At 38.3% G+C, this 18,291-nt stretch overlaps 1 protein-coding gene across 1 annotated transcript in view; it reads right to left on the reverse strand.

Moving 5' to 3' along the window:
• Positions 1 to 893: 893 nt before the first annotated feature.
• Positions 894 to 18,291, reverse strand: part of LOC149207242 (uncharacterized) — a 52,569-nt gene continuing 35,171 nt past the window's right edge. Inside the window, exon 5 of the mRNA XM_089395671.1 lies at positions 894 to 1,834. Within this exon, the coding sequence (XP_089251797.1) occupies positions 1,304 to 1,834 (531 nt within the window). The 3' untranslated portion in view covers positions 894 to 1,303. The remainder of the gene's footprint in view (positions 1,835 to 18,291) is intronic.

An 18,291-nucleotide genomic window follows, 5' to 3' on the forward strand; every position in this document is an offset into this window, starting at 1 on the left:
ATAAGCTCATGCATTTGTCGAGGATAATTCTCTCCCTCAAAGCAGTTCTAAAGAGCTATCACCACTGATCGTCTAGGAATTGAACTAGTTGTATTGCTCAACCATTTTCATTTACAGCACAAAAGCACTGCTCAAACTCCCCGAAAGATGCGCATTGTGTTGAGAACCTAACCATTCTCGATAATTTAATCGGCAAGCTAAACCTTTCAAAAAGTTTCAATTGGAGATGTCGTCCAATATTCAAATAGAGCTCAAAAATCTTCGACGTCTAATTTTGAAACAGCTACGCAAGGTGATATCACACATTATGTGTGAATCTGTAGCAATCAATGCTGGACATACTGATTGACCGAAACAACCTTAAAGACACTTTTATTTAGCCATTGGAGTTCAAGTGTCATAGATGAATAAATCTCTATATTTTCAATACAATTTAATGTTTTCATCACTTTGCTTGATGAAGGTTTAACCTCCCCATTCTAATTGTTATTGTACACCAGCATGAATTTTGATATTCTATTATTGATAAACTAAATCATGACATAATCAGATCCATATTAACAACTAGGATAATATTTTTTTCCCACCAGCACCTTACCAAATAACGAAACAACATCCAAAGGTTGATACACCTCTCTAGCTACCTACTAGTTTTGGATTCTTATGTAGAGAATTTAACACAGCCGTGTAAATTACTTAATCCAATAAAATTCCCAATACGTGGTCATTCTCATAAAAAGTCTTTCATAATGGATGTTCATTCATCTAAACTAATTTCCTTTCACCACACATTAACATGAGAGCTGTACAGATGGCTTGATCATTGATACACCAAATTCAGAAAGAGATACAGGCTGCCCAGTTGACAACCTGGATGAAATGCAAATCCCACCTTAAATAATATTTTTATATTTTCTAAAAATACAGACTGCATGATTACATTTCATTTCCATAAAGGTAAAGCAGCAGCAAAGATTAAAGATTCGCCCCCAAAATAACAGGTAGCCGAATCAGATAATATGAGTCTGAAATCACTTTATAATGCCTTTAACTACTGGTGTTGCGGGCTGAATCGGCCAACAGTAATATTCAATTTGCCTATTTTAATCTGTCAGAGAACTGATGAGACACTTCTGATTGTGAACATACATTCTAGATCTCCATTGCAATGGTCTCCTATCCTGTGCCTTCCAGAAAACAAACTAGAAAGAGCATCTACACAGAAAATTCATTGGCGCCCAAAACAATCCAAAGATAATAGTAGGAAAAGATGATCTTTACACATTCTAACTGTCTCCCCATTCTAACCTGCCTTTGTCCTTTCCATCCGATCAATACTAGTCCTTCCTTTATCAAACTGATCTGTGCTTTTTCTAGACTTGTCATAGCGGTCCACACTATTCCGGGACTTCTCGTGCCAATCTATGCTGTTTCTTGACTTATCCGGACGATCAATGCTGTTCCTTGATTTCTCTGATCTATCTACGCTGGTCCTTGATTTGTCTCGCCGATCAGTACTTTTCCTCGACTTCTCTGATCTGTCTACGCTGCTCCTAGACTTCTCTCGCCGATCAGTGCTTCTCCTAGAAGGTTCAGAACAATCTGTGCTCCTTCTAGATGTCTCAGAACGATCAGTGCTTCTTCTAGAACTATTTCTCAGAACAGGAGATTTTTCAACAGTTGATATAAATTTTCTCAAATGTCTGATATAATCCGGATAGAGCTCCAAATTGCAATGGCTGCCTCCCTTCAGCCATAATGGTTCATACTTTTCCTTGCAGAGCTCCCAAAGCTGCTTACCATGGGAGCAATCAACAACTTCATCGGATGTTCCCTGTATTGCATGAAAGCCTAACTCAGAAAACAATTGAAGACACTAAAAACCTATTAGAAAGGATTATCTCCATGCATAAAGATAAAGGTGTGTGGATTAGCGACGCCCAGGTACAAGGGTCACCATACACTAGCCATTTGTTTCGATGGTTGTATCAGACTGGAAATCAACTCATCTCATTTTGAAATCTCTAAACAAGTAAAATGCATTTGTACAAGAAATCCTATCAAATTCAGGCAAGTCAAAGGTGACACTAAAACCAGGAGGATCAGTGTATCTAATGTTTACATTCACTCGTATATTTATCAATGTTTACATTCACTCGTATATTGAGCAGGAAATAGTAACAAAGACAGAGGAACATGAAACAATAGTCAAAAGCAAGGATGATAAAGGAGGAAAAAGACGGTACTTAACATCCATGGCAATACAGTCTATAACATGAAAACAATGACAGCCAAGAACACAACTAAAAACAAGAAATTGTAAGGCTGATCACAAACCAACTTCAAAAACAAGAATACAGCTAAATTCAAAAGCATGATATTGTAAAATATAACAAAACGAACCATTCGTGCTTTCTTAGTCACCGCTTTTAGCAAATATTTCCAATTACTTTGATATGTGCCGAATCTCAAGCATTGGTGAACTTAATGGTTCGTTTTCGGATAGAGTTTAAATACAAATTTCAAATTTAATGGCTGGGTAAATTTTTCTGTGTAACTTTCATTAGAAAACAATAAGCTTTGTTTCTTCGTTATTAAATACTTTATATAATAAAACATAAAAGTATGACATATTTTTCAACAATATATGATCTAATTTTATTAATAATTTATGAGGCGTAAATTAGCAAGTTAAAGCGACAATGGAGGCTTCGAGATCTCGTGCTCATCAGTGCGATCTGTTCAATGACAGTCGCCTCTCTATGGCTGCAATCTATGGCTGATGGCACCACTTGGGCTTAAACCCTTGCACCCATCGGCCTGTTCATCGGAGGCACCAAGTATATGGTCATTCAAGGAGAGCCTGGCTCTGTCAATTGAGGAAGGAAAGGATCTGGAGGAGTGATAATTAAGAAGACCACTTCTACCCTGGTTATGGGTATATACGATGAACCAGTGACTCCAGGATTTAGGCAGCGGAGGTCTCTTGTTGTTGCCACAGCTGCAGTGGCTAACCCTAGCCCTTTGTTCCAGGATGTCAAAGATCTCGTGAGCAAAGGCACGAGGGGTCAATTTTTTTACTCCAGCGATGCAATGTCCCTTTTTTCAGACATTGGAAAAGATAATTAAGAAGACCACTTGTACCCTGGTTATTGGTATATACAATGAACCAGTGACCCCAGGATTTCAGCAGCGGAAATCTCTTGTTGTTGCCACCGCCACAGCAGCTAACCCTAGCCCTTTGTTCCAGGATGTCAAAGATCTCGTGAGCAAAGGCACAAGGGGTCAATTTTTTTGCTCTAATGATGCAATGTCCCTTTTTTAGGACATTGGGAAAGGAAAGTATCATACTAGCCTGGGTTACAAATTAAAAGTATGGGCTATAGGATAATTAATTAATTAAAAGTGACTAGTCACTAAAGGAAAAAAATATTACAAGTTACTTTAATAAAGAAAAAAAAAACCCATAGTATTCAGATGACCCATGGTACTTTGATAGTCCATGACTATTAAACGAGACGAGAGCTCACTCCTTACGGGGATTATTGTTTTGTGTTGTTGTTGAGTTGAGCTCTTAGAGCTTGTCTAGGTGAGAGACCACATTATGTAGAGGGTTAGTTTCAATGGTCAGTGGTCGACCCTCACTGATCTAGCGAGGAGGGGTTTTGGTATTGAGAGATATACCCTAGCCACTCGAAGAGGTGTTGCTAGATATACCCTAGCCACTCAAAGTGGAGGGATCAAATCAGATCCACTCATTGGGCTTAACATGGAGATCGCGAGCAGAAGTCAATCAGACCTCTCGTAAGGCCATAATATTGGAAGAGTCATTGTCAGCCATACAGATATTTGCTGGTGTTTTTATCAGGTTCTTAGAACCATATTTGGCATGTATTTACAGATCCAAATTTAATATAACAAGGCTGAGATTTGCTGCATATGCCTCATGTTTATTTTGAGTCGCTACATTTCTGGGTTTTCATATTGCCTAGGTTACAAATTAAAATTATGGGCTATGAGATAATTAAATAATTAAAAGTGAATAAAGAAAAACAAATATTACAAGTCACTTTAATCAATGAAGTAAAAAACCTGTAGTATTTAAATGACCCATGGTATTTACCCATGGTATTCTGATAGTCCATGACTATTAAAGGAGATGAGAGCTCACTTCTTAGGCATACATTGGGGGATTATTGTTATTGTTGTTGTTGTTGAGTTGAGCTCTTACAGCTTGTCTAGGTGAGAACCCACATTATGTAGAGGGTTAGTTTCGATGGTCAGTCGTCCACCCTAGCTGATCTAGTGAGGAGGGGGTTCGGTATTGAGAGATATACCCTAGCCACTAAAAGAAGAGGGATCAAATCAGATCTACTCATTGGGCTTAACGTGGAGATCACAAGCAGAGGTCAATCAGATCTCTCGTAGGGGCATAATGTTGGAGGAGTAATAGTCAGTCATACAAATATTTGCTGGTGTTTTAATCAGGTTCTTAGAAACATATTTGGCATGTATTTCTAGATCCCGATTTAATATAATAAGGCTGAGATTTGCTGCATACATCTCATGTTTATTTTGAGTTGCCAAAATTTACTTCTTGCGCCAATAATTTAATGGTGTAAATTGTGCAACTTTATGGGGGTTTTTAAATAAAGAAATTTATGGTGCAAAATTCTGGAAATTTTAGTCAATTTATTTTTCAGGACATTACAAGTGCTATCTGATTTGGTTTTCCTGCTAGCATGAAGGGTTTTAACTTTTAATTGAGGAATCTTGCAGCGGGATCATGCCAAACATTAATTTGGGCGTGTACACAAAGATTTACAATGCCGACTTTCTTTGAAGGAGCCAAATTTATTTTGTTGGGGCGAATTCATTTTACGAGCGCAAATTTATCTAGCTGGGACAAATTTATTTACGAGGCTGAATTCATTTTGTTGTGCCGAATTTATTCCTGCTAGGTTGAATTCATCTTGCTGGGACAAATTTATTTTACGAGGCTGAATTTATTTTGTTTGGCCAAATTTACCTTGTTAGGCTGAACTTCTCTTGTTGTGCCAAATTTATCTTGTTGGGCCAACTTTATTTTGTTGGGCCAAATTAATTTTGTTGGAGGGGGCCAAGTTCATTTGAAAGGGGACGAATTGTTAATTCATTAGACCGAGCTGACATTCTGGGCAAGCAATGTCACCAAGTTCTATTTCAGAATTTCATGTAAAGATTCATCCGAAGAATTCCTTTAGTAAATAACGCTGGAGTTTTAGAATTTTAATTTTTGGGTTGCATATTGTTTTAATTGCTGGTGATTTTTGCTGCAAAAATTCTGAATGAATTTTATGGTGTTTCTCAAGCAAAATTTATGCCATAGAATTTCTGAAACACAACCTTTGAATTTTGGTAGGGTTTTTTAATGGTTGTTAGCATATTTAGCAGTAATGGAAAGGGGAAACCATAGTATCCCTTGAAATTACTAAAGAGGAATTTGAAAATTTGCAAGTTCATTGGTTCATGGATGATAGATGGAAACAGGCTTTAGAAGGCCTCACAAATGCCATAGATAACTTGGTGAAAAGGTCGCCACAGTTCAGCAGTACATCTTTGGGCAGTGATGTTCTGTTGGAGCAAAGAACAAGGCAAATTACAAACCCTTCTCCAAAGGGGTCCATGTTACTCTAGCAAAAGCGGCCAAGGGATCTACAGAAAGAAGAGGAAGTAGGATATTGGTTGTTTGTACTTGGATCAGATTTGAAGTTTATAAAGACGGGGATGTCCTCCCTAAATTGGAGGAGACACATGCTATTCCAAAGTAGCACAATCTGATTAGAGGATATTAAGTTGGGCAGTGAAGCCATCAATGCTTGCCTTAATCCAGCACAGGTTTATGGAACATCCTTGTAAGGAGGTAAGACTTGCAGTTGTTTCTTGCTTCTGTGAGATCATAAGGATAACTACTCTTGTCCCCCCCTACAACGATGACATTCTAAGAAGGGTGTTACAACTTACAATTGATTGTGGAGAGCTTCCAAGGATTGCATGATATCGAGGACCTTATCTTTGGTAAGAAACTCAAGATCTTGGATATGGTGGCCAAAACTAGAATGTGTGCCATTATGATCAATCTAGATTGCAGTGATTTGATTTTCCAAATATTCCATTGTTTCTTCACCAACATCAGAGAATATCATCTGGGCATTGTAAAAGCTAGCATGCAAAATATTTTGTCTTTTATTTTAGGTGATGATGATGTCATTTGCAAGCAACTACAATCAAAGGTGTTGGCTATTTGGAGGAAAGAGCAAGTTGTTTCACCTACTACTCATGAACTCTCAAGAAGATTCATTGACCTCAGCCGTAAATGGTTCAAAAGGTAGCTAACAGGAAGAGAGTTAAATTCAATGGGGTTGCAGGTCACACATTATGCCAACAAAGGTAAGAACCAAAAGGGAAGGAAGCAAAATTGTCCATCACAGCAGTAAGGGAGGACAGTCGATCACTGGCGAGGAATTGGTAAAGAAAAATATTTCTTACAATCAAAAGGAGCTAAGGACAAAAGAGAAGGTTAAATCGTGGAGCATAGGGTCAATGCCATACCCCAAGAAGAAAACATGTCAGCGGATGAGGAATAGGTAGAAGAAGAAAGGATTGTTTAAGCACAGTCCTCATCATCTACACAAGAGGATGACGGAAGTGGTGACATCCAAGATCAGATGGGTGAGTTGAACAGGTACGAAAAAGCTACGGATTTGCAGGAACTTGCAAGAGGCCTCTTAGAAATAAAGAAAAAAATCAAGAGGCTAAAGGGCACAATATTGAAGAAGGATAGTGAGCCTGAAGATTGGAGAGTCGGGAATGCAAGATCAACTATTAAGCTTTTCAATATTGAGGAGCAGTTAAAACACCTGAGAGGGCAACAACAAAAGCATGCTCTTAAGCTGCTCTTCACAAAAGCAGGTAGTGACATAGAGCAGCCCTCTTCAAAGGTACATAAGCAAGGCTTGCAACACATGGAGTTCATAATTGCAGGGGAGTACAAATGCAAGTAAGGAGAAACCTTGCACATTAATGCTCAACCAGCATAAGGAGAAGGTGACGGATGGATGGTACAAGGGAGCAGGAATCCAATCCTGTAGGTTGTTAGAGCAGGACGGTAAGTCCATCAGGATGCAAACTTAGAAGTCAGAACTATAGTGTAGTGGCATCTCAATTATAATCAGAGTAGCGTAGCATCAACATGGTGGTTTGTTCCGGGGATTGTTGGTGACTGGTGGGAGAGGAACTTTCCGGGAAGTCATGGGCTCCAGAGATGTTATGGTAGCATTTGAAATCTGCTATAACAGAAAACCCCAGCAGTTAGACTAGAGGGAAATTATGAGTTGGTACCCTATCAAATGGGAAATTTATGTGAGATTACTTCTAGCCAGGGGTACAACACAGTTGGAGTATTAGGACATTGGAGATGCTAGATTCCTTACTTGGCAGTGGGATCCAAGAATTGATCCTGGCATACAGATTCTAGATTTCATCTAGTGATGCAATAAGGATTCTTCAAATTCATTTGGGATCCGGGTATGCAAGTCAGAATTGCTTTGTGTCGAGCAATTTCAGCAAGGGAGGATTGTAATGTCCTTTTTTTCAGATATTGGAAAAGGATAGTATCTCATTACCCTAGGTTACAAATTAAAATTAACTATGGGCTATAGGATAATTAATTAATAAAAGTAACTAAAGAAAAAGAAATATTATAAGTCACTTTAATAAAAGAAGAAAAAGACCCATGGTATTCGGATTACCCATAGTATTATCCATGGTATTTTGATAGTCCATGACTATTAAGGGAGATGAGAGCTCACTCCTTAGGCATGCATTGGGGGATTATTGTTTTGTTGTAGTTGTTGTTGAGTTGAGCTCTTAAATCTTGTCTAGGTGAGAGCCCACATTATGTAGAGGGTTCATTCGATGGTCAGTGGTCCACCCTAGCTGATCTAGTGAGGAGAGGTTTCAGTATTGAGAGATATACCCTAGCCACTCAAAGATGAGGGATCAAATCAGATCTGCTCACTAAGCTTTAACCTGGAGATCGTGAGGAGAGGTTAATCAGATCTCTTGCAGGGGCATAACGTTGGAGGAGGCATTGTCAGCCATACAAATATTTGCTAGTGTTTTTATTAGGTTCTTGGAACCATATTTGGCATGTATTTCTAGATCCAGATTTAATATAAGAAGGCTGAGATTTACTGCATATATCTCATGTTTATTTTGTTGTTTCATTTATAGTTTTCATATTGCCAAAATTTACTTGTTCAACCAATTAATTTAATAGTGTAAATTATGCAACTTGATGGGTTTGTTTTTAAATAAAAAAAATTATGGTGCAAAATTCCGGAAATTTTAGTCAATTTATTTTTTGGGATATTACAAGCAACACCATCTCTTTGCAACGGGTCAATGAGTATTAAAGCAAAGATGGTACGGATTTTGCTCCGAGATCTGATAATTTTAGGGCTTTAACCATGGCAGCGACTCCTGTTCTAGGCCCATGAATCCAGACACCTATGGAGGCCCTGCAGATACCAAATCTACCTCCAGACCTGATAAAACAAGGGAAACCATCTATAAAGGATTTATCTCCTGATATTTTCCTAGATGAAATTGTAACTCCTGAGCTCTTGCAATTTTCAGTGGTTATCAGGTCATTTTTTGGCAAGAGCTCTGTATTATAGTGAAAGAAGCAAAACCGGTATCCACACTCGCTGCCAGACTTTAAGAAAGGACGGGAATCCCTATTGGTTTTACAACGCTTCTTCGTGAAGGACGGTAACTTTAGGAGGGACATTTACTCAATGATTATGGCATTACAAAGGATGCTTCAATTTCTCTCGTTGCAAACTTAATTGGTGGTGCCATAGGCAAGGTGGCACCTTCTACTTCTAAGCCTAAGTCCTACAAGGATGTCCTCAAGCCAGGATCCAACCCTTAGACATAAAGAACTTTCAGTCCCTGCTTTCATTGTGGAACCAAAAGGATGAAACCCTAGAAGTTTTTAAAGAGAAATGTATCGCCTACAAATCTAGCAAGGACTTTGGGCAGCATGTTTTTATTTTCCGATTCAATGGGTTTTGGCCATCAGCAATTGTGCTTCGGAATTAGATACATTAAACTTGGACACAGAATGTAGATTTGTTCCCTTGCTCAAAAGGCTTCTTTGTGGTGAAATTTGAGAATCTTTAGGATTACGATATGGCTTTTGATGATGGACCCTGGTTTTGGGGTTGAGTTGGGTTTTGCATGAAGTCGTATTTCAATTGCTTTAACCCTATTTATATGCCATCTTTGCCCACGCCCATTTGGGTTAGACTACCTAATATGCCCTTTCACATGCTCCATCCAAAAAATTTAGCTAAAGTGGGTATTGTTATCAGACATTTTATTGAAGTAGATACAGAAAAGTTGGAGAAAGGTATTGCTACATTCGTGCGCATTTGCATTGAATTAAACCTCACTAGTCCATTGCCGAATAAAATCCTTCTTCACTAGAATGGCCTGGCTTTTACATGTTGTTGGATCATGAAAATACAGCTTTCCAATGCAGACTTTTTCAACAGCTAAGGCACCTACAAAATGGATGCCCTTCTTCCTAGGGGCACTCTTCTCCTTCGACATCTAAGAATAAACCCTGAGGTTGGAAAGCCCCTAAGGTTTCAAAGGAATCTAAGAAATCTTTAGCAAACTAGCCAGAAAACCATCAGTTCCAAAAAACTTCAAATGATAAATCGAGTCCTTCACCTTCAGCCCAGCCACACATAACATCATCACATCCTTCGGATGCTAGGATGCACCCCTCGAATGAAGGTGCAAGAGCCACAACTATGGTTCTAGTTTTGTCAATAAGCGGATACAATCATTTCCATGAATCGGATCACTCAAACAATGATAAGGAGGTAGCTACAACAAATGCAGAACCCCCTTAATTGGATTTGACTCATGAAAACACGATTATTGTACCATCTTCAATTGTTCATGATGATTCTTCTGGGTGGATAGATGTCTGCAAGAAAAATGGAAAAAATGATGCTCACAGAGATCCATGATTATTCTTGGGTTTTTTTTACCCAGGATAGCAGAAATGTATGGGTTGGGTAGTTAGTCCAAGGAAGTAGTGGATGTATTGTAATGTAATGGGCTTATCAGCAATAGGAAGTGTTGTAGCATTTTTTGGTTTTGATAAGATAGAATATTTGAAAAAATGTTAAGTTAGGATATGGACATAACAATAGTGAATAAAATGTTAGTGAAAAAATATTTTGATGATAAGGTCCATATCAAAGAAAATGTTAGGTTACTTGCTCTAAAAAATCAAGGCAAAAACAAAATGTCAGGTTAAAAAGAAAAGAAAACAAATAAATTCTGAAAGTAAGCAAGTCTAAATGCCACTACTCTGTTTCTACAAAATAATGGTTGTGTGCAACTTATTTTAAATGCCATAACCCATGACAGTCAAATAGTTTAATCTTGACTGCTTCATGCTTTAAATTTAAAATTATAGTTAGAGAATAAAGATCTGGCCAAACTGTTTAATCTTGGCAGATCAGTAGTTAGGTAGAGAATAAGAAGGTACTCATCAGTTTAATCTGAGCCCTTGGAGGTTATAAAGGTAGATTTAAATAGTTTGCTTTTGTAAAATTAAAAAAAAAAAAGGAAAAGGGTTTGCTAGCTTAAATGCACCCATTAAGTGAAAAAAAAAATGATAGGATAAGCAAAGGGTAAGTAGAAGAAGGTTGCAGAATGTTTGATGGTTCATTGGACAAAGGGTACATTATCATCTTTTACCATATGTTTCTATGTCAATTAGGCAATTACACGAAGCAAATGAAGGACTAATTTACGAATTTCATCCCCATTCATTCACATATTTACTAATTTCCCCTTTCCTACCTTCATACATTCATATTCATTCATTTTCCACAAAAAACCCCTTTTCCTAAAGTCAAAACCCTTTTTGCCTATGAAAAATAAAAATCCCATGTAAAATCCCTTTTTACATGAAAAACCCACAAAAAGTGAATTTCCCTTTTCCGCATATATTTACCCTTTTCCCGCTCATATTCCATATTAACACTAACTATAGTATTAAACCGCTAAAATTTCCTTTTCCCGTATACTATTAACTCCTTATTAAAATATCCTGAAAACCTTAGTTTTATAATAAAACTATGTATTTTCATATCACATCGCAATATTGGCGGATTGCAACCTTTCAACGTGCATCTACTCCCCTCCGATTGCGATATGCAATCAACGATGGAAACCTGGACCCGATCACATATCATACATTATCTATTCCTACGTCGCATCCGGCCCCTATCACATTCCTTTGCGATGGGCCTTCCTCCGCTAAACTCCGATTGCGATACGCGATATAAACTCGGACCCGATATCATTATCTGCCCGAGTTCATAAATTTTCAAATCCACCATATGTGTTTTGTGAAGGTTTTCTGTGTTAAATCGTTTTTACGATTTAAACGAAAAATTAACCTTAAACCTCCATTTCACCGCTAATCTGGGTTTTTAACCATAATAAAGCCATCTGCCGCCATAATTTATCATTGGGACCCTTCGCGCTGCTTTTTCACTCCACCACCGTCCGATCACATACATCCAAATCCAACGGCCCTCGGCAAATTTTGGGTTGACTCTCTATACGGGCATTACCCACCCGAAAAGCGGTTTTCCACCGTCCTCCCTTGCTACGTGTCAGGCTCATATTGTATCAGGTGAACCTTTCCCAAAACCACCCACGCCTTATAAGTGATGCGATAAAAACCACCTCCCGCAAAACAACAAAATGGTTACTGTTCACTTCGCGCCATAATTCAAAAAGAAAACCTTTTTCCGTTTAAAAGCCTAAAACGCCATTTTACTCTGTTTTGCATGTTTTACACAGCGAAGCCTCCAAAGCCTCCGCGCGCCCATATAAACCATCATTTTACCTTTCGATACACTATGGACTCCTTCCAATAGCCTTTCAAGCTCAAATAAAGCCATTGAAGACCTCCTCTAACACCTATGTTTTTCTTAACAATTTTTGTGTTTTGCGGGTAAATACCCCTGTTCCAGGCTTACAAAAGAAAAAGCATGTGTACAATTGGAAGACAAATATGAAGATCATATCAATTTACTTTACCTGTAACATAAAATCTAAAGTGATTTACTGTTGAAAAACACAGTAAAAACCTCAAATGCACTGTAAAGGTAAAAAGAAACAGTAAAGATTACTCAGCAGGGTTAAAGGAGATTTACAGAGTTTAAAGAGCATTAGATGAAAGATCAAAATGAAGAAATCAACTGGTGCAAAGGATTCAAACAATTTAGCAGCTTAAGGGGCAAAATATCAGACAAACAAAGCCAATACAACCTGAATAAAGGGGGCAGCAAGAAGCAGTTCAATAGTTGCCCCTGTCTTCTTGCCTGAAGATCTTTTCCTTTCCTAGAATAAATATTAATCAATTTTAGGATATTTCTTAGTTTTATTATTGTATAAATAACTCTCTTCTTGAGATGTTATAGGTTCGGAGTTCAAGAATCATAGTTCATTGCTTGTAAAGTCTTGACTGTTAATTCTACTTTGAACCTGGAAGCCACCTTTGAAGGAAGTTTTTCTAGACACTTGATGTACTCAGTCTTTCTGGAACCTTAATACAAAGCAGAGGATTCTGAATCTAGTTTTACACAGTTTTGTGTTATCCTGTAAGTTTTTCCAGTTATCAATCATTATGTTATCTTTCATATGCTTATGACTTATAGAGATATCTAGGTAGGAGCAATTGTGTCTCAATTTATTCCTATAAGGTCCTGAAGTGATCATCTATTAAGAGAATGGATTAATGAATTGTCTGTTTAGCTAATCCCCTCAAATCAATAAATCATCAGCATCTTGTGTAAGCTTAAGTATACTGCCTTGAACCTTTGGAACGTAGTTTAGAAGGATTTCCAACTTATGATTGTTCTATTTTACAGTCTGGAAACTGTGATAATCATATTTTTTGTTGTCTTCTACTCACCACTATTTTTTATCTCTATCACTGTGTAAATCTTTATAGCAGCCCTGTGCTGAGATATTAATATAACCCAAAGGATTAATTACTTCAATTCTACATCTGTCTTCATTCATTGGTCTTCCAAAAACTAAAACCAAAAACCCCAAAAAAATTATTTTAGATGCTTTGGCATTGGTAGCTGACCTACTACTATCTCAGAGGTACAACATCACACTGGCGTCATTGCCGGGGATTCAAATTTCATTTAAGTTTCCCTTGGGACAACAATATTCATTCATTCTTTTCCTTTAAAGGTGATTAAAGGTTTAGAAAGGTCAAAATCATTCACCTAGGCGACTCCACACTCCCAAGCTGGCACCTTTTAAACATACCAGATCTCGTTCAGAAGCTGACATAGTTAGTCCTCTGTCAGATCCTGAAAGGCTTTTGAGAAAAGCCAGTTCTAAAAGGGGACACCATCCATCTTCTTCTTCCTCTTCAGTCATACAGTCTGAAGAATTAGAATCATTTGACCCCTATAGTAATATCCCATCTGATCCTGATTACTCCCATTTATCACCTAGGGTTGTTGAACTTCTAAATAGAGGAGTTGATTTTAAGTCAGCATACCTTATTCATTCATTAGAATCTCATCCAATACCCACACTACCTCCAGGATCACCTAAACCTGAATCTGAGTTGGGTGTTAATCTACCAGAATATAAACCCACAGATTTCATATCCCTTAACATCTATCGTTTTCCTTCCATTTTTGATTGACCTAAAGCTTCTTCTAAACAATCTGAGGAGACTTTCTCTATATATTCCAATCCTCTCTTTGAAACAAAAGAAGGAATTCCTTTACAGGGCCCAAAGTTAGTCCTTAGGACTCCTTTGATGTCTTTCAGGAGATCTCCTCCTCCTTCACCTCCAACTAGTTCATCAACTCCTAAATCACCATCTTCTTCCTCTACTTCTTTTTCATCCTCTACATCCACGCAAACACCTCATACTCCACCTGGACAACCTCATACACCTCCAGCGCTTCATACACCACCTGCTGTCATGGCTTTCCGACCTATTTTACAGGCTAGATATGTTGCCTTAGTCTTACCTAATAACCTCGATGCATTCCCACATGGATACTTAAAATACCTTCCCAAGTACAATGGAGAAATTGGTCCCTCAACTAAGGACCATCTTCAAGCTTTCCTAGACTTTGCAGACAACATGAATATTGAACAAGAAAACGTTTATACGAGATTGTTTGTACAGTCACTTGAAGGAAATGTGAGGATTTGGTTTAGGCAATTACCAGCAGCGACCATTAGAAATTGGGAAGAGCTTACAAACATATTTAAAAATCAATGGAGTGTGAAAAAGGTTCCTCTTTACTTCCTCACAGAATTTGAATAGCTTAAAAGGAACTTCGGTGAACCAGTATCAAATTTTATCAAAAGATTCAATAAACTCTATCACAAAATGCCTACTGATTGTAAGCCCCCTGTAGCAGCAGCTAAGTCTAGATTTTCTAAAGCTTTTGATGATGGCTTTGTTGTTATGCAATGAGAGATAAGTTCAAGAACTCTTGAAGATATGCAAACAAACGCTATAGAAGTAGAAGCAAATAGGGCAGCCTCAACTTCTTCACAAAATGCCTACTGATTGTAAGCCCCCTGTAGCAGCAGCTATGTCTAGATTTTCTAAAGCTTTTGATGATGACTTTGTTGTTATGCAACGAGAGATAAGTTCAAGAACTCTTGAAGATATACAAACAAACGCTATAGAAGTAGAAGCAAATAGGGCAGCCTCAACCTCTTTAAAACTTAAGGAAGAAAAGGCCCAAACAAAACTCAAATCTGTTCAAGAAGCCTCTAGTTCCTCTAAGACTAAATCAGAAAACTCAAAAATAGATGAAATAACATCTCTTCTTAGAAACCTGTCAAATAGGATTTTACACAGTTGTGTTATGTTGTAAGTTTCTTCATATGCTTATGACTTACAGAGATATCCAAGTAGGAACAATTGTGTCTCAATTTATCCTATAAGCTCCTGAAGTAATCATCTATCAAGAGAATGGATTAATGAACTGTCTATTTAGCTAATCCCCCCTAATCAATAAATCATCAGCATTTTGTGTAAGCTTAAGTATACTACCTTGAACCTTTGGAACATAGTTTAGAAGGTTTTCCAACTTATGATTGTTCTATTTTACAATCTAGAAACTATGATAATCATATTTTTTTGTTGTCTTCTACTCACCACTATTTTTTATCTATATCACTGTGTAAAACTTTATCAGCCCTATGCTGAGATATTAATATAACCCAAAAGATTAATTACTTCAATTCTACATCTATCTTCATTCATTGGTCTTCCAAAAACTAAAACCAAAAACCCCAAAACAATTATTTTAGATGCTTTGGCATTGGTAGCTAACCTACTACTATCTCAGAGGTACAACAGGAAGATTGATGTAATCCAAAATTTTGAAGCAATATAAATCAATTTCTAAAAAACAATATATGATGTTAATCTTTAAACACCCAACAAATAATTCAATGAATTTACAGCAATGAAAGAAATTGAAACTGAAACCTTCAAATACATTCACCAAACATACTTGAGTATTCTAACTTAGTATGCACAATGGAAAATAAAATCTAAAGACAATGACACCAAAGATACCCAAGAAACCCCATCTGAGGAAAACTTGCAATGTGTGTGTTCTTATTTCACCTTTAGCAATTGCTCTTTCAGAAAATTATAATGATGAGGGTGAAGCTTTCCTTTCACTTGGCAACATTTGAAAACCCTCTACACCCAAATTGGATTGTGCCTTGCCCTCTCGAGCTCCTTCACCTACATGCAACCCTCTCTGCCTATGCGTTGTACGAAATCCGTACAAATTCGTACTACCCTCTATGCGGCCCTCTGCATAAACAAACTCAACCCAACTGAAGGTGACGTTGGCTAGTAAATCTAAGGGGGTGTATGGCCTCTTTTCTTCTATCCTTCAACGTTTGAAATGATGCCCTAGAGCTAAGAAACCTAGATGCAAATGCTAAGAAGAACACACAATTTTAATGCCCCAAATCAGTCTTTCCACCAGCTACATTATCTCCCCATTATAAGTCGACCTAGGCCCCACCTAGCACTCCCAAAGGCTAAGAATAGTGTATATTATAAGGCTTGAATCAAATTATAAATTGACTTTAGAAAAATATTTTTTTCCTAAGTCAATACATAAGAAATAGATAAAATCTACATAATGGAAATTTGTGGGTCCCTCTACTAATATAGGCATCATAGACTACGCAGAACCCTTGCTCTCTAACTCCATTCAACACTCCCTCTTAGAGCGTAAGGTGTTTTGTACTATGCTGGTTTATCTCTGAAGTAGACAAATCTGCCTTGCTCAAAATACATGTTTGTTGCTCCTTTGTAGGCACGTACTAAAGTCTGACTATACCCCTCTAAACACAATCTTTGATATGGTCGAGTACTGAATCTCAATATGCTTGGAGCGGTCATGAAAAACTGGATTCTCAGAGAGCTTAATGCAACTCAAAATGTCACAGTGTATGATTGTGGGCTCCAACTCCTAACTGAACAACCCAACAAGTAGCTTCAAGTAGCTTCCTCAACTAGATAGCCTCACAGGCTACCAGGCCAGCAACCATGTACTCGACCTCAGTTGAGCTCAAGTGCCACTAATCTCTACTTCCTGCAGAACCAAGAAACAGTTGTTGATCCAACACTGAAGGCTCAATCTAACGTGCTCTTCTTGTCTGTAGATCTCCCTGCTCAATCTGCATTTGTGAAGCCTTCCAGCTTCACTCCATCAACTTGCTTGTACAACAACCCATTAATCTATTGTGCCTCGGAGATATCTCAACACATGCCTAGCAACAACCCAATGCACTCTGGTAGGCTCAACCATGAACTAGCTCAATTGCTTAACTGTGAAGCAAATGTCGAGCCATGTGTTCACTAGATATCAACGACCCTATAAGTTCCCTGTAAAGTGTGGCATCAACTCACTCTGCTCTGGTAGCATGCACCTTCCTCTAGTTTGTGACTATAGGCATGGTTATGTACCTACAATCCTGCATGTGGAACCTCCTGAGAATCCCAAGCATGTACTTGCCCTGTCCCAAGAAAATATTCCCATCACCCTACCATACCTCCATCCCAAGAATATAGTGCATCAACCCTAAATCCTTCATCTCTAACTCCTTTACAATATCTCTCTTGTATTCCTGGATCAAGTTGTCTACTCTTGTCAATATCAAGTCATCTACATACAACACTAGAATGAGAAAAAGGCCTCCAACCACAATGTAGTATAGGTTGGGGTCCTCTTCACTCTTAGTGAAGCCCAGTCCCAAAAGGTAGTTGTTTATCCAAGCATACCATGCCCTCAATGCCTACTTGAGCCCATATAGGGCTCTCTTCAACTTGCATACATGAATGTCTCTACTGAAAGCCTCAAACCCCTTAGGTTGCTCAACATATATCTCTTCCTCAACAATTTTGTTAAAGAAGGCAGACTTTATGTCTATTGGGTGGACCTTCCACCCCATCTGTGTTGCAAAAGCCAATATGGTCCTAATGGACGAGTATTAAGCCACGGGTGCAAATGTCTTATCATAGTTTATCCCTCACCCTAAGAGAACACTTTGGCCATGAATCTAGCCTTGTACTTCTCCACACTCCCATCAGCTCTATGCTTGATCTTATCGATCCAACCACTGATTTTCCAACCGGCCTTGGCACTACCTCCCAGATGTCATTATTCATGATGGAGGAATACTCCTCCACCATTGCATATCGCAACACCTGCTGAGAGGTTGCCTCCTTGTAACAAGATGGCTTTGAGTCTAGCAACTTAGTCATCAGTGCCATGTACCACGTATACCTTTGTGGATGTCTACTCTGTTTGAATGTGGAGATAGGGGCTCCAACTCTCTACTTAGCCTCCCTGATTAACTAATTTGCCCACTTGGCTCATCTTCTCCCTATGCTGGGAGCCACTGGCTGAGTGGACGCCACTCGCTCCCGCTGGTCTTGCGCTTTCTCCTCATTTGCATGTTGCTTGGCCTGCACAACAACTGGTTGTGACTGAATCTGTGAAGCTAGCTGAGCCTCTTGCTTGGGATCTTTGTTGCACCTCCTCTTGTGTTGCAGCGTGATCACACTCCAAGGACTACATGGAGCCCTTTCATCCTCAAACCTCACGTCACAAATGATCA

This window comes from Pinus tabuliformis, chromosome 1_2 (assembly GCF_031772625.1).
Source record: "Pinus tabuliformis cultivar Carrire ecotype Pingquan chromosome 1_2, CPIR1, whole genome shotgun sequence".
NCBI lineage: Eukaryota > Viridiplantae > Streptophyta > Pinopsida > Pinales > Pinaceae > Pinus > Pinus tabuliformis.